Source organism: Scyliorhinus canicula, chromosome 5 (assembly GCF_902713615.1).
Source record: "Scyliorhinus canicula chromosome 5, sScyCan1.1, whole genome shotgun sequence".
NCBI classification, from domain to species: domain Eukaryota; kingdom Metazoa; phylum Chordata; class Chondrichthyes; order Carcharhiniformes; family Scyliorhinidae; genus Scyliorhinus; species Scyliorhinus canicula.
Window position 1 is genome coordinate 181,901,462 of NC_052150.1, and position 17,028 is coordinate 181,918,489.

Here is a 17,028-nt window from a genome sequence, read left to right on the forward strand (position 1 = left end):
ATGGTGGGCCATCTTAAAGATATAGACTCTCTACTATCTTGATACATGGCCAGACTAATGGATTTGGGCAACATATCATCTCTGTGGTCTCTCACTTCAGCTTTTACTAATGATGTTAGGAAGGATGTCATGTTTATTAATTCAAGATCCTGGTGTAAAATTTATCCTATTTGTTACATTTCTTGTTTAGGGCAGTTTGAATTATTCCTAATTCTATTTGTTATGCTTCTATCCTAATGGGGATTAGGAATTCTGAAAGACGTTTGTAATATATTAAGTGTACGTTTCGTGTGTTACACACACTATGCACCAGAATCAACTCCTGCTCATCATTTTAATTCTTAAAAAAGCTTTTATTTTCAACTTTACCTGACTTTGTGACACCATGTACAAAAATCTGGATAAAAGAGGGAAACATCGTGATGCCCGTCTTTGTGTGTGGCTGCATTAAACTGTGTGGACCCTCAGTCTGTAAACACCAAGGCCGGGATACTCCGAGCCCCCATGCTACAATCTCGCCCAGAAAGGGAGCGGAGATTGGGACGTCGAACCCGCGCCTCCTTCGTGCGATTCTCCGGTGGGCCGGAAGCCGCGCATGCTGATGAACCATCAATCGAACGCGAGACGAGTTGCTCTACAAAAGTTAGTCTTTAATAAGCTAGAAGTTAGCCCTGCGGTCAACTACAGTAAATGGACGACCGCCGGGCGTTCTGCTTATTTATACCTCGATCTGGAGGCGTGGTTAACTCAGCCTCTCGACCAATCGGAGAGCCGTCACATGACTGGTCTCAATCAATCGGTCGAGAGGCAGATGACCGACCAGGGCCAATGGTTAGCCGGTGTTCTACACCAATGGCAGACAGCTATGCAAATCATACCACCACATTCACCCCTTGCGGAGAAAGAAGCCGGGGGGGGGGGTATCACCGAGAGGCGGGGGGCCGGGGGGGGGGGGGGGGGGGAGAACTGGTGGTATGAGTAGCAGCCAGAGAAGGTAGAAAACAAATTTCTTATTTGGCTTCCCACTGGTCCAGACAATGAACAATAGTACAAAATGTCCCAACAAGGTCCATGGAATTGTTGTAAATTAAATCGATTCGATCAGTCTTTTTGTGGCCCGTGACGTTCTGGCAGACCGCCGCAGTGGAGTAGGTGACGTCGGTTCAGCCGATGGTGGTGGTTCCACTGACGTCCTGGAGTCCGGGAGCGATGGTCCTTGAACAGTCTCCGTCACCCGAGCTGGCGGTGGAGACGCCGTGGATGGGGAAAGGGTGGCCAGGGTGGGGCACTGGGGGAAACAAAACAGGGGGGGGGGTCTGTGGTGAAGGGGTGGAAGGCTGCACGCCGGCGGGTGCCAGGTCCCGGAGGGAGACCGTGTCCTGCCGACCGTCGGGGTACTCCACATACGCATACTGCGGGTTAGCGTGGAGTAACTGGACTTGTTCCACCAACGGATCGGACTTGTGCACCCGCACGTGCTTCCGGAGCAAGATGGGTCCGGGGGCGGCCAGCCACGTCGGGAGAGGGGATCCGGAGGACGACTTCTTGGGGAAAACAAGAAGACGTTAATGAGGTGTCTGATTTGTTGTGGTACAGAGGAGTGAGTGGATAGAATGTAGGGCATCGGGGATCACCTCTTGCCATCGGGAAATAGGGAGATCTCTGGACTGGAGGGCCAGTAGTATGGTCTTCCAGATGGGACCATTCTCCCGCTCGACCTGCCCATTACCCCGAGGGTTATAGCTGGTCGTCCTGCTAGAGGCAATGCCCCTGTTGAGCATGAATTGACGCAGCTCGTCGCTCATAAATGAGGACCCCCGATCGCTATGTATGTACGCGGGGTAGCCGAACAGGGAGAAGATGGAGAGGAGGGCCTTAATGACAGTCGATGTGGTCATGTCGGGGCAGGGAATGGTGAAGGGGAAGCGGGAGTATTCGTCGATTACCGCCAGGAAGTAAATGTTGCGGTTGTTAGAGGGAAGGGGCCCCTTGAAGTCGATGCTGAGACGTTCGAAGGGGCGGAATGCTTTGATCAGATGTGCGCGCTCGGGGCGGTAGAAGTGCGGTTTGCACTCTGCGCAGATGTGGCAGTCACGGGTTACTGTCCTGACTTCCGCGATGGAGAAAGGCAGGTTGCGGGCCTTAATGACATGGTAGAGACGGGTCACCCCTGGATGGCAGAGGTCCGCGTGGAGGGAGCGGAGGCGGTCTATCTGCGCGCTGGCACAGGTACCGCGGGACAGGGCATCAGGAGGCTCATTGAGCTTCCCAGGATGATAGAAGATCTCATAGTTGTACGTGGACAACTTGATCCGCCACCGTAAGATCTTGTCATTCTTTTTTTTTTATAAATTTAGATTAGCCAATTATTTTTTCCAATTAAGGGGCAATTTAGCGTGGCCAATCCACCTACTCTGCACATTTTTGGGTTGTGGGGGCGAAACCCACGCAGACACGGGGAGAACGTGCAAACTCCACACAGACAGTGACCCAGAGCCGGGATCGAACCTGGGACCTCAGCGCCGTGAGGCGGTTGTGCTAACCACTAGGCCACCATGCTGCCCTTGATCTTGTCATTCTTAATCTTGCCCCTTTGTGCATTATCAAACATGAAGGCTACTGACCGTTGGTCTGTGAGGAGGGTAAACCTCCTGCCGGCCAAATAGTGCCTCCAATGTCGCACAGCTTCGACTATGGCCTGGGCTTCCTTTTCCACAGAGGGGTAGCGGAGTTCGGAAGCCTGGAGGGTTCTGGAGAAGAAGGCCACGGGTCTGCGCGCTTGGTTCAGGGTGGCTGCCAGAGCTACTTCTGATGCGTCGCTCTCGACCTGGAAGGGGAGGGACTCATCGATGGTGCGCATCGTGGCCTTTGCGATGTCTCCTTTGATGCGGCTAAAGGCCTGGCAGGCCTCTGTCGACGGCGTGAAGGTTGTGGTTTGAATGAGGGGACGGGCCTTGTCGGCATAATTGGGAACCCATTGGGCGTAGTAAGCGAAGAAACCCAGGCAGCGTTTGAGGGATTTGAGGGTATTGGGGAGAGGGAGTTCCATCAGGGGGCGCATGCGTTCGGGGTCGGGGCATATCACTCCGTTACGCACTACGTAGCCGAAGATGGCTAGACGGTCGGTGCTAAACACGCACTTATCCTTATTGTATGTGAGGTTAAGGAGTTTTGCGGTTTGGAGGAATTTCTGGAGGTTGGCGTCATGGTCCTGCTGGTCGTGGCAGCAGATGGTGACATTATCGAGATACGGGAAGGTAGCCCGTAATCCATACTTGTCGACCATTCGGTCTATCTCCCGTTGGAAGACTGAGACCCCATTTGTGACAACAAATGGAACCCTAAGGAAGTGGTAGAGGCGCCATCTGCCTCAAACGCGGTGTATTTGCGGTCACTCACGCGGAGGGGGAGCTGGTGATAAGCGGACTTAAGGTCCACCGTGGAGAAGACTTTGGATTTCGCGATATCGTTTACCATGGCGGAAATATGGGGGAGAGGATACATGTCCAGTTGCGTAAACCGGTTAATGGTCTGGCTGTAGTCGATGACCATACAGTTTTTCTCCCCAGTCCGGACCACCAGCACTTGGGCTCGCCAGGGGCTGTTGCTGGCCTCGATGACCCCTTCCTTCAGCAACCTCTAGACCTCGGACCTGATGAAGGACCGTCCTGGGCGCTGTACCGTCTGCTCCGTGTCGCGACGGGTTTGCAATCGGGGGTGAGATTAGCAAACAAGGAGGGGGGGGGTCCACTTTGAGGGACGGGAGGCTGCAGACAGTGAGGAGGGGTATAGGGCCACCGAATTGGAAGGTCAAGCTCTGCAGGTTACACTGGAAGTCCAGTCCTAGGAGTGCCAGTGCGCAAAGGTCAGGGAGGACAAGGAGTTTGTTATTTTAAAAAACCTTCCCTTGGACCGTGAGGTCCGCGATGCAGCAGCCGGTGATGCGGACAGAGTGCGAACCTGAGGCTAACCCGATTTTGTGTTTTACAGGATGGACAGGGAGCGCACAGCGTCTTACCGTGGCAGGGTGAACGAAGCTTTCCGTGCTCCCGGAGTCCAGCAGGCAGCCCGTCTCGTGGCCGTTGAGGTGGATCAGCGTTGTTGTTTTGGCGAGCGTGCGTGGTCGTGACTGGTCGAGTTGAATGGCCGTGAGCCGTGGAGAAGAATCATCGTCGCAGTCGTCGTCACCCAAGTAGTAGCTGGCAGAACCTTGCGTGCCAGTCCCGGAAGGTGGTGCCCAGGATCCGCACGTGGAGTCGGGATCCCAAGATGGCGGCGCCCAGGACCCGCACGTGGAGTCGGGGCCCCAAGATGGCGGCGCCCTGGACCCGCATGTGGAGTCGGGGCCCCAAGATGGCTGCGCCCTGGACCCGCACGTGGAGTCGGTGCCCCAAGATGGCGGCGCCCAGGACCCGCACGTGGAGTCGGGGCCCCAAGATGGCGGCGCCCAGGACCCGCACGTGGAGTCGGGGCCCCAAGATGGCGGCGCCCTGGACCCGCATGTGGAGTCGGGGCCCCAAGATGGCGGCGCCCAGGACCCGCACGTGGAGTCGGCGCCCCAAGATGGCGGCGCCCGCGGGGCCTTCGTGGTTGAGGGGGGCGGAGTTAGCAGTGCCGGCGGGCCGACTGGAGCAGCTGAGAACGGGGGCAGAGAGGCGCGCAGGCCAGGCGCAGGGGCCCCGGGGGCGGCGAGGAGAGAGTTGTGCGGTGCGCTGGGGGGCCCGGAAGGGCCCGGAGGAGAGGGGGAGGCGCGCAGGCCAGGCGCAGGGGCCCGGGGGCGGGGGGGGGGGGAATCGGCGCGGCATACTGGAGGGGCCATCAAGGGCCCGGAGGGGTGGATCCCCGGTCACTGTGCGGTACAGCAGCGACCAATTTGGCCTGGCAGACGGAGGAGAAGTGGCCCTTCTTCCCGTGGCTCTTACAGAGGGCAGAGTGGGCTGGGCAGCACGGGCAAGTGTGTTTCGCGAATCCACAGAAATAGCAGCGGGTCCCCGTGGATTTGTCGGGGTGTCCCGCGGCGCAGGCCTGAGGGAGGTCGGGAGCGGCGGATGGCGGTGGGGAAGCGTGCCAGGAGGCCCAGGGTGGTGCAGCGCGGCTGGGGACATACGCGCGGGCGTTTAAATCGGCGACCTCCAGGGAGGTGGAGAGAGTCCGTGCCTCAGTTAAGCTGAGGTCGTCTTTCTCCAGCACCCGCTGGTGGATAGCGGCAGACTGCATCCCAGCCACGTAAGCATCTCTGATCAGAAGTTCCATGTGCTCCGTGGCTGAAACTTGGAGGCAGGAGCAATTCCTCCCCAGGACAGCGAGGGCCTGCTAAAATTGGTCTAATGACTCACCGGGGAGCTGTTGTCTGGTGGCCAGCAGATGTCGGGCGAATACTCTGTTTACTGGTTTAAGAAACTGTCCATTCAGCTTCAGCATGGCGGCATAGTAATCTTTTTCTTCCCTGATCATCGCGTAGGCTGCCGTGCCCACGCTGGAGTGGAGGGTGTGAAGCTTCTGTGCCATGGTGGGGGGGCTGTTTGCAGATGCCAGGTATCCCTCGAGACATGCCAGCCAATGTTGGAAAGATTTCTGAAGCGTTCTGAGTTTGCGGGCTGATGCGGAGGACATTCGGGCTTGATCCGGAGCTCCATCTTCAAAATTCTAGCTTATTAAATTGATGAACCATCAATCGAACGCGAGACGAGTTGCCGTACAAAAGTTAGGCTTTAATAAGCTAGAGGTTAGCCTGCGGTCGACTACAGTAAATGGATGACCGCCGGGCGTTCTGGCTATTTATACCTCGATCTGGAGGCGTGGTTAACTTAGCCTCTCGACCAATCGGAGAGCCGTCACATGGCTGGTCTCAACCAATCGGTCGAGAGGCACATGACCGACCAGGGCCAATGGTAAGCCGGTGTTCTGCACCAATGGCAGACAGCTATGCAAATCATACCACCACACATGCGCGGTCGACGCGGTGTCAGTCGGGGGCCGTTGAAAGAGGCCCCGCAACGATTCTTCGCAGTCGATCAGCCGGCGTGGTTCTCGGTGGGAACTCGGCATCGCGGCTGCAGTGGCTGTCCCGGTGGGGGACGGGAGATCAGTCACGGGGAGGGTGGGGGGGAGGCCTCCACGACGGCCAGGCACGCGGTGGCCACCGTGCGCTTGCGGGGCACCGCGGCCAGAAGTGCAGGGCCCTGTATCGGCAGCATGAGCTGTGCAGCGCACACAGGGGTCCTGCAAGCCCCCGTAAAAATGGAGAATCACCCCAGACTTTTTAGAACAAAGTCCGTAGTGATTTGCACCCGTTTTCTGGTGGGCATGGGGAAATAGCCCCATTATTGGCCCAAGTGTAACTGCAAGCTGAGGTTCCATTTTCCCTGGTGTTGCAAAGGATGGGTCTGGTCATATTTCTGTGGAACATTCCAAGTAGTTGGACTGAGTCACATCACCTGTCCCTCATAGAAATGTTTGTACAGAAGACCACCTTTCTTTTGGAAGTATTTTTATTGGCATTTTCAATTTTATATAGCGAAACGTTGCATCCGATATTTACAGTTTATACAGTTCTTTTGTGCATACAATCTTTCTTGATATATCATTCCAGTGAGAAGGCCCAGGCATTCCTTTTCAATTTGGGCGTACAGCTGCTCGGTGGATGTCATCGCCCGTGATGTGGAGGCAACCGGTGCCCAGGATGAGGTGTCATTGCGCTGGAGCAAAACCGCGCCAATGCCATCCTGGCTTGCATCTGTCAAGATTTTTGTTTCCCTGTCAGGGTCAAAAAATGCCAATACAGGTTCCGTGATGAGCGTGGCTTTCAGCTCCAACCACTCTGCTTGATGAGCTGCCTGCCACTCAAAGGCAGTGGACTTTTTCACCAGGTGTCTAAGGGCCAAGGTGTGTGAGGCCAGGTTTGGGATAAACTTGCCCAAAAAGTTTACCATGCCGAGGAAGCGCAGCACCACCTTCTTGTCTTCAGGGGTCTTCATGGCTGCGATGGCCTTGGCCTTGTCTGCATCCGGGCGCACACTCTGTTGAGATATATGGTCACCTAAGATAAGTGTCGACATGCCAAAGCAACACTTGGCCCTGTTTAGCTTGAGGCCATTGGCATGGACACGGCGGAATACCTGCTGGAGACGAGTGATGTGCTCTTCGGGGGTCGTGGACCTTATGACAACGTCATCCACTTCCACATGAATCCCTTCAATGCCCTCCATCATCTGCTCCATGATTCTGTGGAAGATCTCCAAGGCAGAGACAATGCCGAACGGCATACGATTATAGGAGTACCTGCCAAACGGTGTGTTGAAGGTGCAGAGCCTTCTTGGGTTTGCCAGAATCCATGTGATGCATCTAACTTTGTGAAAAACCGGGCATGTGCCATCTCATTTGTGAGTTCCTCTCGCTACGGGATGGGGTAGTGTTCCCGCATTATATTCTGGTTGAGATCCTTGGGATCAATACAGATGCGCAGCTCACCGAAGGCTTTTTACATATACCATCGAGCTGACCCAGTCAGTCGGTTCTGTAACTTTGGAAATGATGCCCTGGTCCTGGAGATCCTTGAGCTGTGCCTTCAGGCGCTCCTTCAGTGGAGCCGGGACCCAGCGTGGAGCGTGGACCACAGGCATGGCATAAGGCCATAGCAGGATCTTGTACTGATATGGCAGAGTGCCCATCCCGTCAAACACAACTGGATACTGAGCGAGGATGTCGTCAATGCCGGCTTGAAAATTCACGTTGTGTAGACACGCTGCACATGGTTTAGCAGCTTGCATGCATGTGCGCTGAGCAGGGAGGTCCTGGCTGGCTTGACAATTTCAAATCTTACCCTTGCATGAATGCCCTTGTTGGAGACGAGTAGATGGCAGGATCCCAGTGCTGTGATGGCATTGCTGTTATAGTCCAGGAGCTGGCAGGCTGCTGGAAGGAACTTGGGTGGTTGAAATCCTGATGCGGTTGAAATCTGCCTGTGAAGGAAAATTGGCAGAATCACCTGTGTCCAGCTTGAACTGGATAGAGCATTGATTTACTTGCATCACCGCACGCCATTCATCTGGAGAATCCACAGTGAGGATGGACAGGCTTCGTGATGATGTTGGTGAGGCATGTTCACGTGTGGTAATGATGCCCACATGGTAAGGGGACTCCAGGCAATCGTTCTCTGGATCCGTTGTCCTGCCAGGATCAGAATCCTGTAAACTTTGGTGTACACCCCGAACGCACCTGCAATGGAATTGAGAGCGCTGGCCCTTGACCGCTGGTGCAGGCCTGCACAAGGCTGCATAGTGTTCAGGCTTTCCGCAATTTAAACAGCACCTGCCTCTTGCAGGGCAGTGTTTTTAAAGTGGACGGTGCCGCAGTTCGGGCACTTCATGACGTTGTTATGCTCCGTGCGTCGTCGCATGTGCACAGTGCAGTCGGCAGATGTTCGCACCTGTGCAGTGTGGTGATCGGCCGCTTCGTTATCCCATTCACATCGCGCATGCGTGGGACTCCGGGAAGAACGCGTGAAATGGCCGCTTTCATCAATGCTGAGGCGCTGCATCCGGGCGATGGCCTGCACACTCTCTGCCTCGTGGGAGGCACGTTTCTCATTTCCAGCCAATTTGTATTGGGAATACCGATTTTTGGCATGCTCATGCACTGTACATGTTTCAATCGCGACTGACAGGGTCATCTGCTTGATTTTTAAAAGCTGCTCTCTCAGAGGATCAGAGTGCACTCCAAAAACGATTTGGTCTCTGATCATGGAGTCAGCAATATCACCAAAGTTGCATGACAGCGCTAGTGGGCGGAGATTAGTTAAGAAGTAGTTGAAAGGTTCATCTTTAGCTTGGAGGCATTGTTTGAATATATGGCGCTCAAAGGTTTCATTGGTGTCCACTTCACAATGACTATCAAACTTGTCCAGGATGGTCTGAAACTTTGTCTTGTCCTGGCCTTCGGTGAAGTTAAACGAGTTGAAGAGTTGGATGGCTTGATCCCCCGCAGTTGAGAGGAGAAGCACGATATTTCATGTATCAGATGCACCCTCGAGGTCCGAGGCTTCTATGTACAGCAGAACCCTTTGCTTGAAAGTCTGCCAGTTGGCACTGAGATTGCTAGAGGTCCACAGCAGTTGAGGAGGCTGGATCTTCTTTGTGCAGGGAAGGTCATGTCTTACAAACCTAATAGAATTCTTTGAGGAAGTGACAAAGTTAATTGATGAGGAAAGGGCTGTAGATGTTGTATACATGGACTTTAGTAAGGCGTTGATAAGGTTTCCCAAGGCAGGTTAATGGAAAAAGTAAAGTCGTATGGGGTTCAGGGTGTACTAACTAGATGGATAAAGAACTGGCTGGGCAACAGGAGACAGAGAGTAGTGGTGGAAGGGAGTGTCTCAAAATGGAGAAGGGCGACTAGTGGTGTTCCACAGGGATCCGTGCTCTGACCACTGTTGTTTGTGATCTACATAAATGACCTGGAGGAAGGTATAGGTGGTCTGATTAGCAAGTTTGCAGATGATACTAAGATTGGTGGAGTTGCAGATAGCGAGGAGGACTGTCAGAGAATACAACAAAATATAGATAGATTGGAGAGTTGGGCAGAGAAATGGCAAATGGAGTTCAATCCAGGCAAATGCGAGGTGATGCATTTTGGAAGATCAAATTCAAGAGCGGACTATATGGTCAATGGAAGGGTCTTGGGGAAAATTGATGTGCAGAAAGATCTGGGAGTTCAGGTCCATTGTACCCTGAAGGTGGAAACGCAGGTCTATAGAGTGGTCAAGAAGGCATACAGCATGCTTGCCTTCATCGGACGGGGTATTGAGTACAAGAGTTGGCAGGTCATGTTACAGTTGTATCGGACTTTGGTTAGGCCATATTTGGAATACTGCGTGCAGTTCTGGTCGCCACATTACCAGAAGGATGTGGATGCCTTGGAGAGGGTGCAGAGGAGGTTCACCAGGATGTTGCCTGGTATGGAGGGTGCTAGCTATGAAGAAAGGTTGAGTAGATTAGGATTGTTTTCGTTGGAAAGACAGAGGATGAGGGGGGACTTGATTGAGGTCTACAAAATTATGAGAGGCATGGACAGGGTGGCTAGCAACAAGCTTTTCCCAAGAGTGGGGGTGTCAGTTAAAAGGGGTCACGATTTCAAGGTGAGAGGGGGAAAGTTTAAGGGAGATGTGCGTGGAAAGTTTTTTACGCAGAGGGTGGTGGGTGCCTGGAACGCTTTACCAGCGGAGGTGGTAGAGGCGGGCACGATAGCATCATTTAAGAAGCATCTAGACAGGTATATGAATAGGCGGGAACAGAGGGAAGTAGACCTTGGAAAATAGGAGACAGGTTTAGATAAAGGATCTGGATTGGCACAGGCTGGGAGGGCCGAAGGGCCTGTTCCTGTGCTGTAATTTTCTTTGTTCTTTGTTCTTTGTTCTCCATGGTGCCGGGATACATTTGCTGGTTGTCACGGAACAGATTGAGGTAAACCACCTAGGGATAGCAGACTGCTGGTACCATGTCATGTTAAGCACACTGAGGTAGCACAGGCTGCAACTGGATGCAACTTTAACTGAAAGATACTCCAGACCTTGAAGTTAGTTCAATCTGATTTATTGAACCTGTCACACAGTGAGCACAGTTCTCTGTGAGTTCGACTCTCTGCTAACCTAAGTGTGATTACTCTGTCTGACTGAACCAGACTGGCTATTTGCTACATGCTGGAGGCGTTATGTGATATGTGGGTTTCCTCCGGGTGCTCCGGTTTCCTCCCACAGTCCAAAGATGTGCGGGTTAGGTGGATTGGCCATGCTAAATTGCCCGTAGTGTCCTAAAAAGTAAGGTTAAGGGGGGTTGTTGGGTTACGGGTATAGGGTGGATACGTGGGTTTGAGTAGGGTGATCATTGCTCGGCACAACATCGAGGGCCGAAGGGCCTGTTCTGTGCTGTACTGTTCTATGTTCTATGTTCTATGTACACCCTGACTCACTCTGTAGATGTCCCCAGTGGAAAGAGGTGGAGTGTGAGTGCCTTGTGCCTTTTATAGTGGGAAACCACCCCCAAGTGTTCTGCCTACTGATTGGTTATATCCTGTTCACTGTGCTCATTAGCTGCCTGTCTGTATCGCATTGTGTGCATGTCTGCATATCAGTTCTGTATCCATCTTGCCAGCTCACCTCTGATCCTATGTGACTTCACCTTTTGTACCAGTCTGCCATGAGGAACCTTGTCAAAGGCCTTACTGAAGTCCATATAGACAACATCTACTGCCCTACCTGCATCAACCATCTTTGTAACCGCCTCGAAAAACTCTATCAAGACCTTCCCTTCATAAAACTGTGCTGCCTCTCGCTAATACGAACACTTCCTTCCAAATGGGAGTAGATACTGTCTCGAAAAATTCTCTCCAGTAATTTCCCTACCACTGAGGTAAGGCTCACCGGCCTTTAGTTCCCTGGATTATCCTTGCTACCCTTCTTAAACAAAGGAACAACATTGGCTATTCTACAGCGCTCTGTGACATCACCTGAAGACAGCGAGGATCCAGAGATTTCTGTCACGGCCTCAGCAATTTCCTCACTAGCCCCCTTCAGTATTCTGGGGTAGATCTGATCAGGCTCTGGGGATTTATCTACCTTAATATTTTTGAAGGCGCCTAACACCTCGTCTTTTTGGATCTCAATGTGACCCAGGCTATCTACACACCCTTCTCCAGACTCAACATCCACCAATTCCTTCTCTTTGGTGAATACTGATGCAAAGTATTCATTTAGTACCTCGCCCATTTCCTCTGGTTCCACACATAGATTCCCTCCCATGTCCTTCAGTGGGTCAACCTTTCCCCTTGCTTTCCATGTACATGTAAAAAGCCTTGGAATTTTCCTTAACCCTATTTGCCAATGACTTTTCGTGACCCCCTTCTCGCCCTCCTGACTCCTTGCTTAAGTTCCTTCCTATTTTCCTTACATTCCACACAGGCTTCGTCTGTTCCCAGCCTTCTAGCCCTGACAAATGCCTCCTTTTTCTTTTTGACGAGGCCTACAATATCTCTCGTTATCCAAGTTTCCCGAAATTTGCCGTATTTATCCTTCTTCCGCACAGGAACATGCCGGTCCTGAATTCCTTTCAACTGACATTTGAAAGCCTCCCATATGTCAGATGTTGATTTACCCTCAAACATCCGCCCCAATCTAGGTTCTTCAGTTCTCGCCTATTACCGTTATAATTAGCCTTCACCCAAGTTAGCACATTCGCCCCTGGACCACTCTTATCCTTGTCCACCAGCACTTTAAAACTTACTGAATTGTGGTCACTGTTCCCAAAATGCTCCCCTACTGAAACTTCTACCACCTGGCCGGGCTCAATCCCCAGTATAGCCCCTTCCCTAGTTGGACTATCTACATATTGTTTTAAGAAGCCCTCCCGGATGCTCCATACAAACTCTGCCTGTCCAAGCCCCTCGCACTAAGTGAGTCCCAGTCAATATTGAGGAAGTTAAAGTCTCCCATCACAACAACCCTTTTGCTTTTACTCCTTTCCAAAATCTGTCTACCTATCTGCTCCTCTATCTCCCACTGGCTGTTGGGAGGCCTGTAGTAAACCCCCAACAGTTTGAATGGGAGTCACTCCAGCTTTGTCCCTCCCCCATCTGGGCTCACCGGGAATGCCTCGCTCTTGCCCAGGTTAAGATTGTACCCGAGAAGGTTCTAAACTCTTTCAAGAGCTGCATGATTGCTCTCAAGCCTTCCTGTGGTTCTGAGACATAGTGAAGCAGGTTATCCACAAAGAGTGAAACTCTGTGCTCTCTGCCTCCCCTTTGGATGCCCTTTGAGAATTTTGTATCTCGCAGTGCGATCGCTAGGGGTTCAATTGCTACAGAAGAACACCTTTGACCACATATCCATCAATGTGTTTCCCATAACATTCTTGAGATTCTGAGGGAATATGAGATGGTAGATCCTATTTGATCATTCCCTGAGCAGACTGTCAAAGTCATTTGGCAGAATGTCTCATTGCCAGAATTGCCAAACAAGCACCAAGATGTAGCTTGGCTGCTGATAGGCGCATTCCCCATCAGACCCTTCATGTATGCCGCAAAGTCTCTGCACCTCCGCATGCTGTCCTCGAAGCGGCTGTGATGGGGAAGAGACTGACACACCTCCTTCACGAATGTGCCATTGCAAAAAAGGGTCTGGAAAGGGATGCAGTGGTTTTTGTCAAGGTTGATCCTCTGCAGTTCCGTGACACAGGACTCTGAACTCCACAGGATGTTCTCAGGGACACATACTGAGACAAATATCAAACTCGGCTGGAGGATTATCAACTCGGTGAAAGACACTTGATGGTCTGCCTGAAACCTGTTGGCCTTCCAGTGCAAAGAGTTATCCATGACCAAGTGTTGTAAACTGGCACATTCTAAGAGCCAGGACTATATGCTGAGGGAGGCAGTAAAACTTGGGGCATGCACCACAAATGGCGCAATGGGGAAACGTAATCATCTCAGTTCTTTCGGCCATAGTACATTGAGGGGCTGGAAGCCATAGTACATCGAGGGGCTTGAAACTTTGTGGAATGCCTTGGGCATTGAATGTATTGTAAATATCATGGGCTGGGTTTTCCGCTGGCAGGATTCTGTGTTCCGCCGACAGTGCACCCACGCCCGGGGATTTCCCGACAGCGTGAGGCTGCCCACAATGGGAAAGCGCTGCCAGCGGGGGTGCGCTGCAACGGAAAAATGGTTTGGCAGGGCCGGGAATCCCGCCCCATTTGTATTACAATTGAATTGAGACATGTCAGGGTGCAACATGCTCTACGAGAAAAATGTTATGTTATTGCATTCCGTAATTACCAGTTTGAAATGTTTTGGAATGTATTTTTAGATATTTTACGAATAAAACATATTTTTGGAAAAGAAAGATGTGAGCATTGGCCACATGGCCAGCAAGAGCTGTCATAACCAATGACACTGTCTTTCTTCAGCCAATTTTACTGACGTATTCAGAATGATTTTAATACCTGTGATTCCCCTCTGAATTCTTGTGTTTTATTTTCAGGGGAAGGCATTGACAATTTCTGGAAAGTTCTTCTTGAGGGAAGACACTGTGTCGTAGATATTCCACCAGATCGATTCGATACTAAGTTCTGGCATGACACAGATGACGACAAAGCTGGAAAAATGATCACAAAACGCGCTTGTTTAATCGAAGGGTAATGTTGCAGAAAATATTCTACAATAATAACTTCAATGATCAGAGAATATTAATGATTATAAATCAACAAAGCATAATCAGCCAATTGAAATTTTTATTCTAAATCTTGAGATCTATTTGAACTCGGAGGTGAATGCAGCTAAAAACAGTTTGACTTAATTAAGAAATCAAAGAATGTAACCATAAATGATCATTAACTCAAACTTCTCTCTCTCTGTTCCTGTGCCAATTAGTTTCTATTGCATCTCGTTTTCTTACCTACAAAATACATCACTTCACATTTCTAATGTGACTGCATGGGGGCGGTTTTGCCATTTCCGCCATTCTTCCTGAGTTTTCACAGCTCTTCAGCTGAAATTATATCCGATGAGCAGGAGAACATAAGAACATAAGAACTAGGAGCAGGAGTAGGCCATCTGGCCCCTCGAGCCTGCTCCACCATTCAATGAGATCATGGCTGATCTTTTGTGGACTCAGCTCCACTTTCCGGCCCGAACACCATAACCCTTAATCCCTTTATTCTTCAAAAAACTATCTATCTTTACCTTAAAAACATGTAATGAAGGAGCCTCAACTGCTTTACTGGGCAAGGAATTCCATAGATTCACAACCCTTTGGGTGAAGAAGTTCCTCCTAAACTCAGTCCTAAATCTACTTCCCCTTATTTTGAGGCTATGTCCCCTAGTTCTGCTTTCACCCGCCAGTGGAAACAATCTGCCCGCATCTATCCTATCTATTCCCTTCATAATTTTAAATGTTTCTATAAGATCCCCCCTCATCCTTCTAAATTCCAATGAGTACAGTCCCAGTCTACTCAACCTCTCCTCATAATCCAACCCCTTCAGCTCTGGGATTAACCTAGTGAATCTCCTCTGCACACCCTCCAGTGCCAGTATGTCCTTTCTCAAGTAAGGAGACCAAAACTGAACACAATACTCCAGGTGTGGCCTCACTAACACCTTATACAATTGCAACATAACCTCCCTAGACTTAAACTCCATCCCTCGAGCAATGAAGGACAAAATTCCATTTGCCTTCTTTGTACCACTCATTGTAAATTCACCTGCTTGCAGTTAATGTTAACTTGTTATTTTTTTTAATTTGCCAGGTTTAATGAATTTGACCACAAGTTGTTCAGCATTAACCAAACAGAAGCCAGCAGTATGGATCCACAGCACAAACTTCTGTTGGAGTGCACATACAAAGCATTTGAAAATGCAGGGATGCCTATGGAAGACATCAGTGGCAGCAGAACAGGAGTCTTCATCGGTGAGTTTCATCTGTTACATGGGAACAAACCATTCTGCCCCTCAAACCTGTTCAGCTATTCGACTGGATCATGGCTGATTTATATCTCAACAACATTTGCCCAACTTTCATAACTTTTGATACCCTTACCAACAAAAACCTAATTCTTGAAAATTGCAGTTCACAAAGCATCCATACAGCCTGTTCGGGAAGGGCATTTACACTACTCTTTGGATGTCCATCTGCACGTTTACTTAATGCTAGTCCACAGCTACAAAAGGAATCAAAAAGGTTAATGTGTGAGCCACAAATATACTCCTCATCAATATTCCTCAGTAATATGTGACACTTCATTCTTGGCTTTTTTTAGGACTCACAAATCGTGACTATGAAGGAATTTTAAATAGTGCCGCCCACAAAATCACCCATTACAATGGGACGGGAACATCAATGTGTATCGCAGCAAATAGGATTTCTTTCACTTTCAACCTTACAGGACCATCATTGGCTATCGACACAGCATGCTCATCATCCCTTGTTGCTCTACACTCTGCTTCTCAGGCTATCAAGCAAGGTATGAGTAATTATTTCACTTTTTAATAAGCATGTAAAAACAGAGGAAATAGGAGCATGAAGAGGTTATTTGGCCCCTCAAGCCTTCCCCGCCATTCAGTAAAATCATGGTTCATCTGAATTTGCACTTAACCCCATTACCCCATTTTCCTACCTGCCCCTCTTCCCCATAACCTTTTGATTCTCTTGTAGATCAAAAATCTGTCTAATTCAGCCTTGAATATACCCACTGACACAGCCTCCACTGTTCTGTGAGGTAGAGAATTCCAAAGATTAACAACCCTCAGAGAAATGGGAGACCTTCATTTGGATTATATATATATATCGGATGAAATTCTCCATTTGGAGACTATGGGCGGGATTCTCCATTGCCCGGCGCCGATACCGTAATCGTCGATCAGGTAGAGAATCCCTTTTAACGACTGAATCGGGGGCGGCGCCTGATTACAGATGCTCTGCCCCTCCAAACCGGCGTCATTGGGGAGGATGCCGTACGTCATTGGGACGGCCTCAAGACATCACCTAAAGGCTCTCCCCAATGCTAGGCAGTGTTTGACTGCTTCCACACACCCACACAGCTGTCACCATTGCTCCATTTATCTCCCTTCACAGGTGAGTAACTCTAAAGTGCGCTATGGGCAATGTTGATAAACATCAAACTTTTATTGATGGGTCCTGGACCACATTAAATAGAATTAAGTGTTGTCAATTTCCAGCTGACCACTTTCAATTCACTTAAGCGTGAAGGGGGGTGATTAGAAAGCACTTTATTCTGAGTGATTTTGAAGTGGGTAGCTGGAAATGACGGCACTTAACTCTGAGGTGTCACAGCCGAATAAAATCAATATCAAAGAGAAATGACTGAATGGCTTGCAGCTCAAAAATCTGAGGGGGTTTAAACACAGCTGACTAGTTTTCCCTTTCTAGGAATTGACACTGGGTCTGAGCCAGCAGGTGTATTATCCAAGTGAGTGCTAAAGCAGTAATGTTTTTCACTGCCTCTGTCTGGACTGCTCCCTAGC

The 17,028-nt window shown here is 50.3% G+C and overlaps 1 protein-coding gene across 1 annotated transcript in view; it reads left to right on the forward strand.

Moving 5' to 3' along the window:
- LOC119966470 (highly reducing polyketide synthase PKS6-like) overlaps window positions 1–17,028 on the forward strand; it is a 47,778-nt gene that overhangs the window by 15,299 nt on the left and 15,451 nt on the right. The window contains exons 2-4 of the mRNA XM_038798201.1: window positions 14,030–14,183; window positions 15,294–15,454; window positions 15,804–16,007. Of these exons, the coding sequence (XP_038654129.1) occupies window positions 14,030–14,183; window positions 15,294–15,454; window positions 15,804–16,007 (519 nt within the window). The remainder of the gene's footprint in view (window positions 1–14,029; window positions 14,184–15,293; window positions 15,455–15,803; window positions 16,008–17,028) is intronic.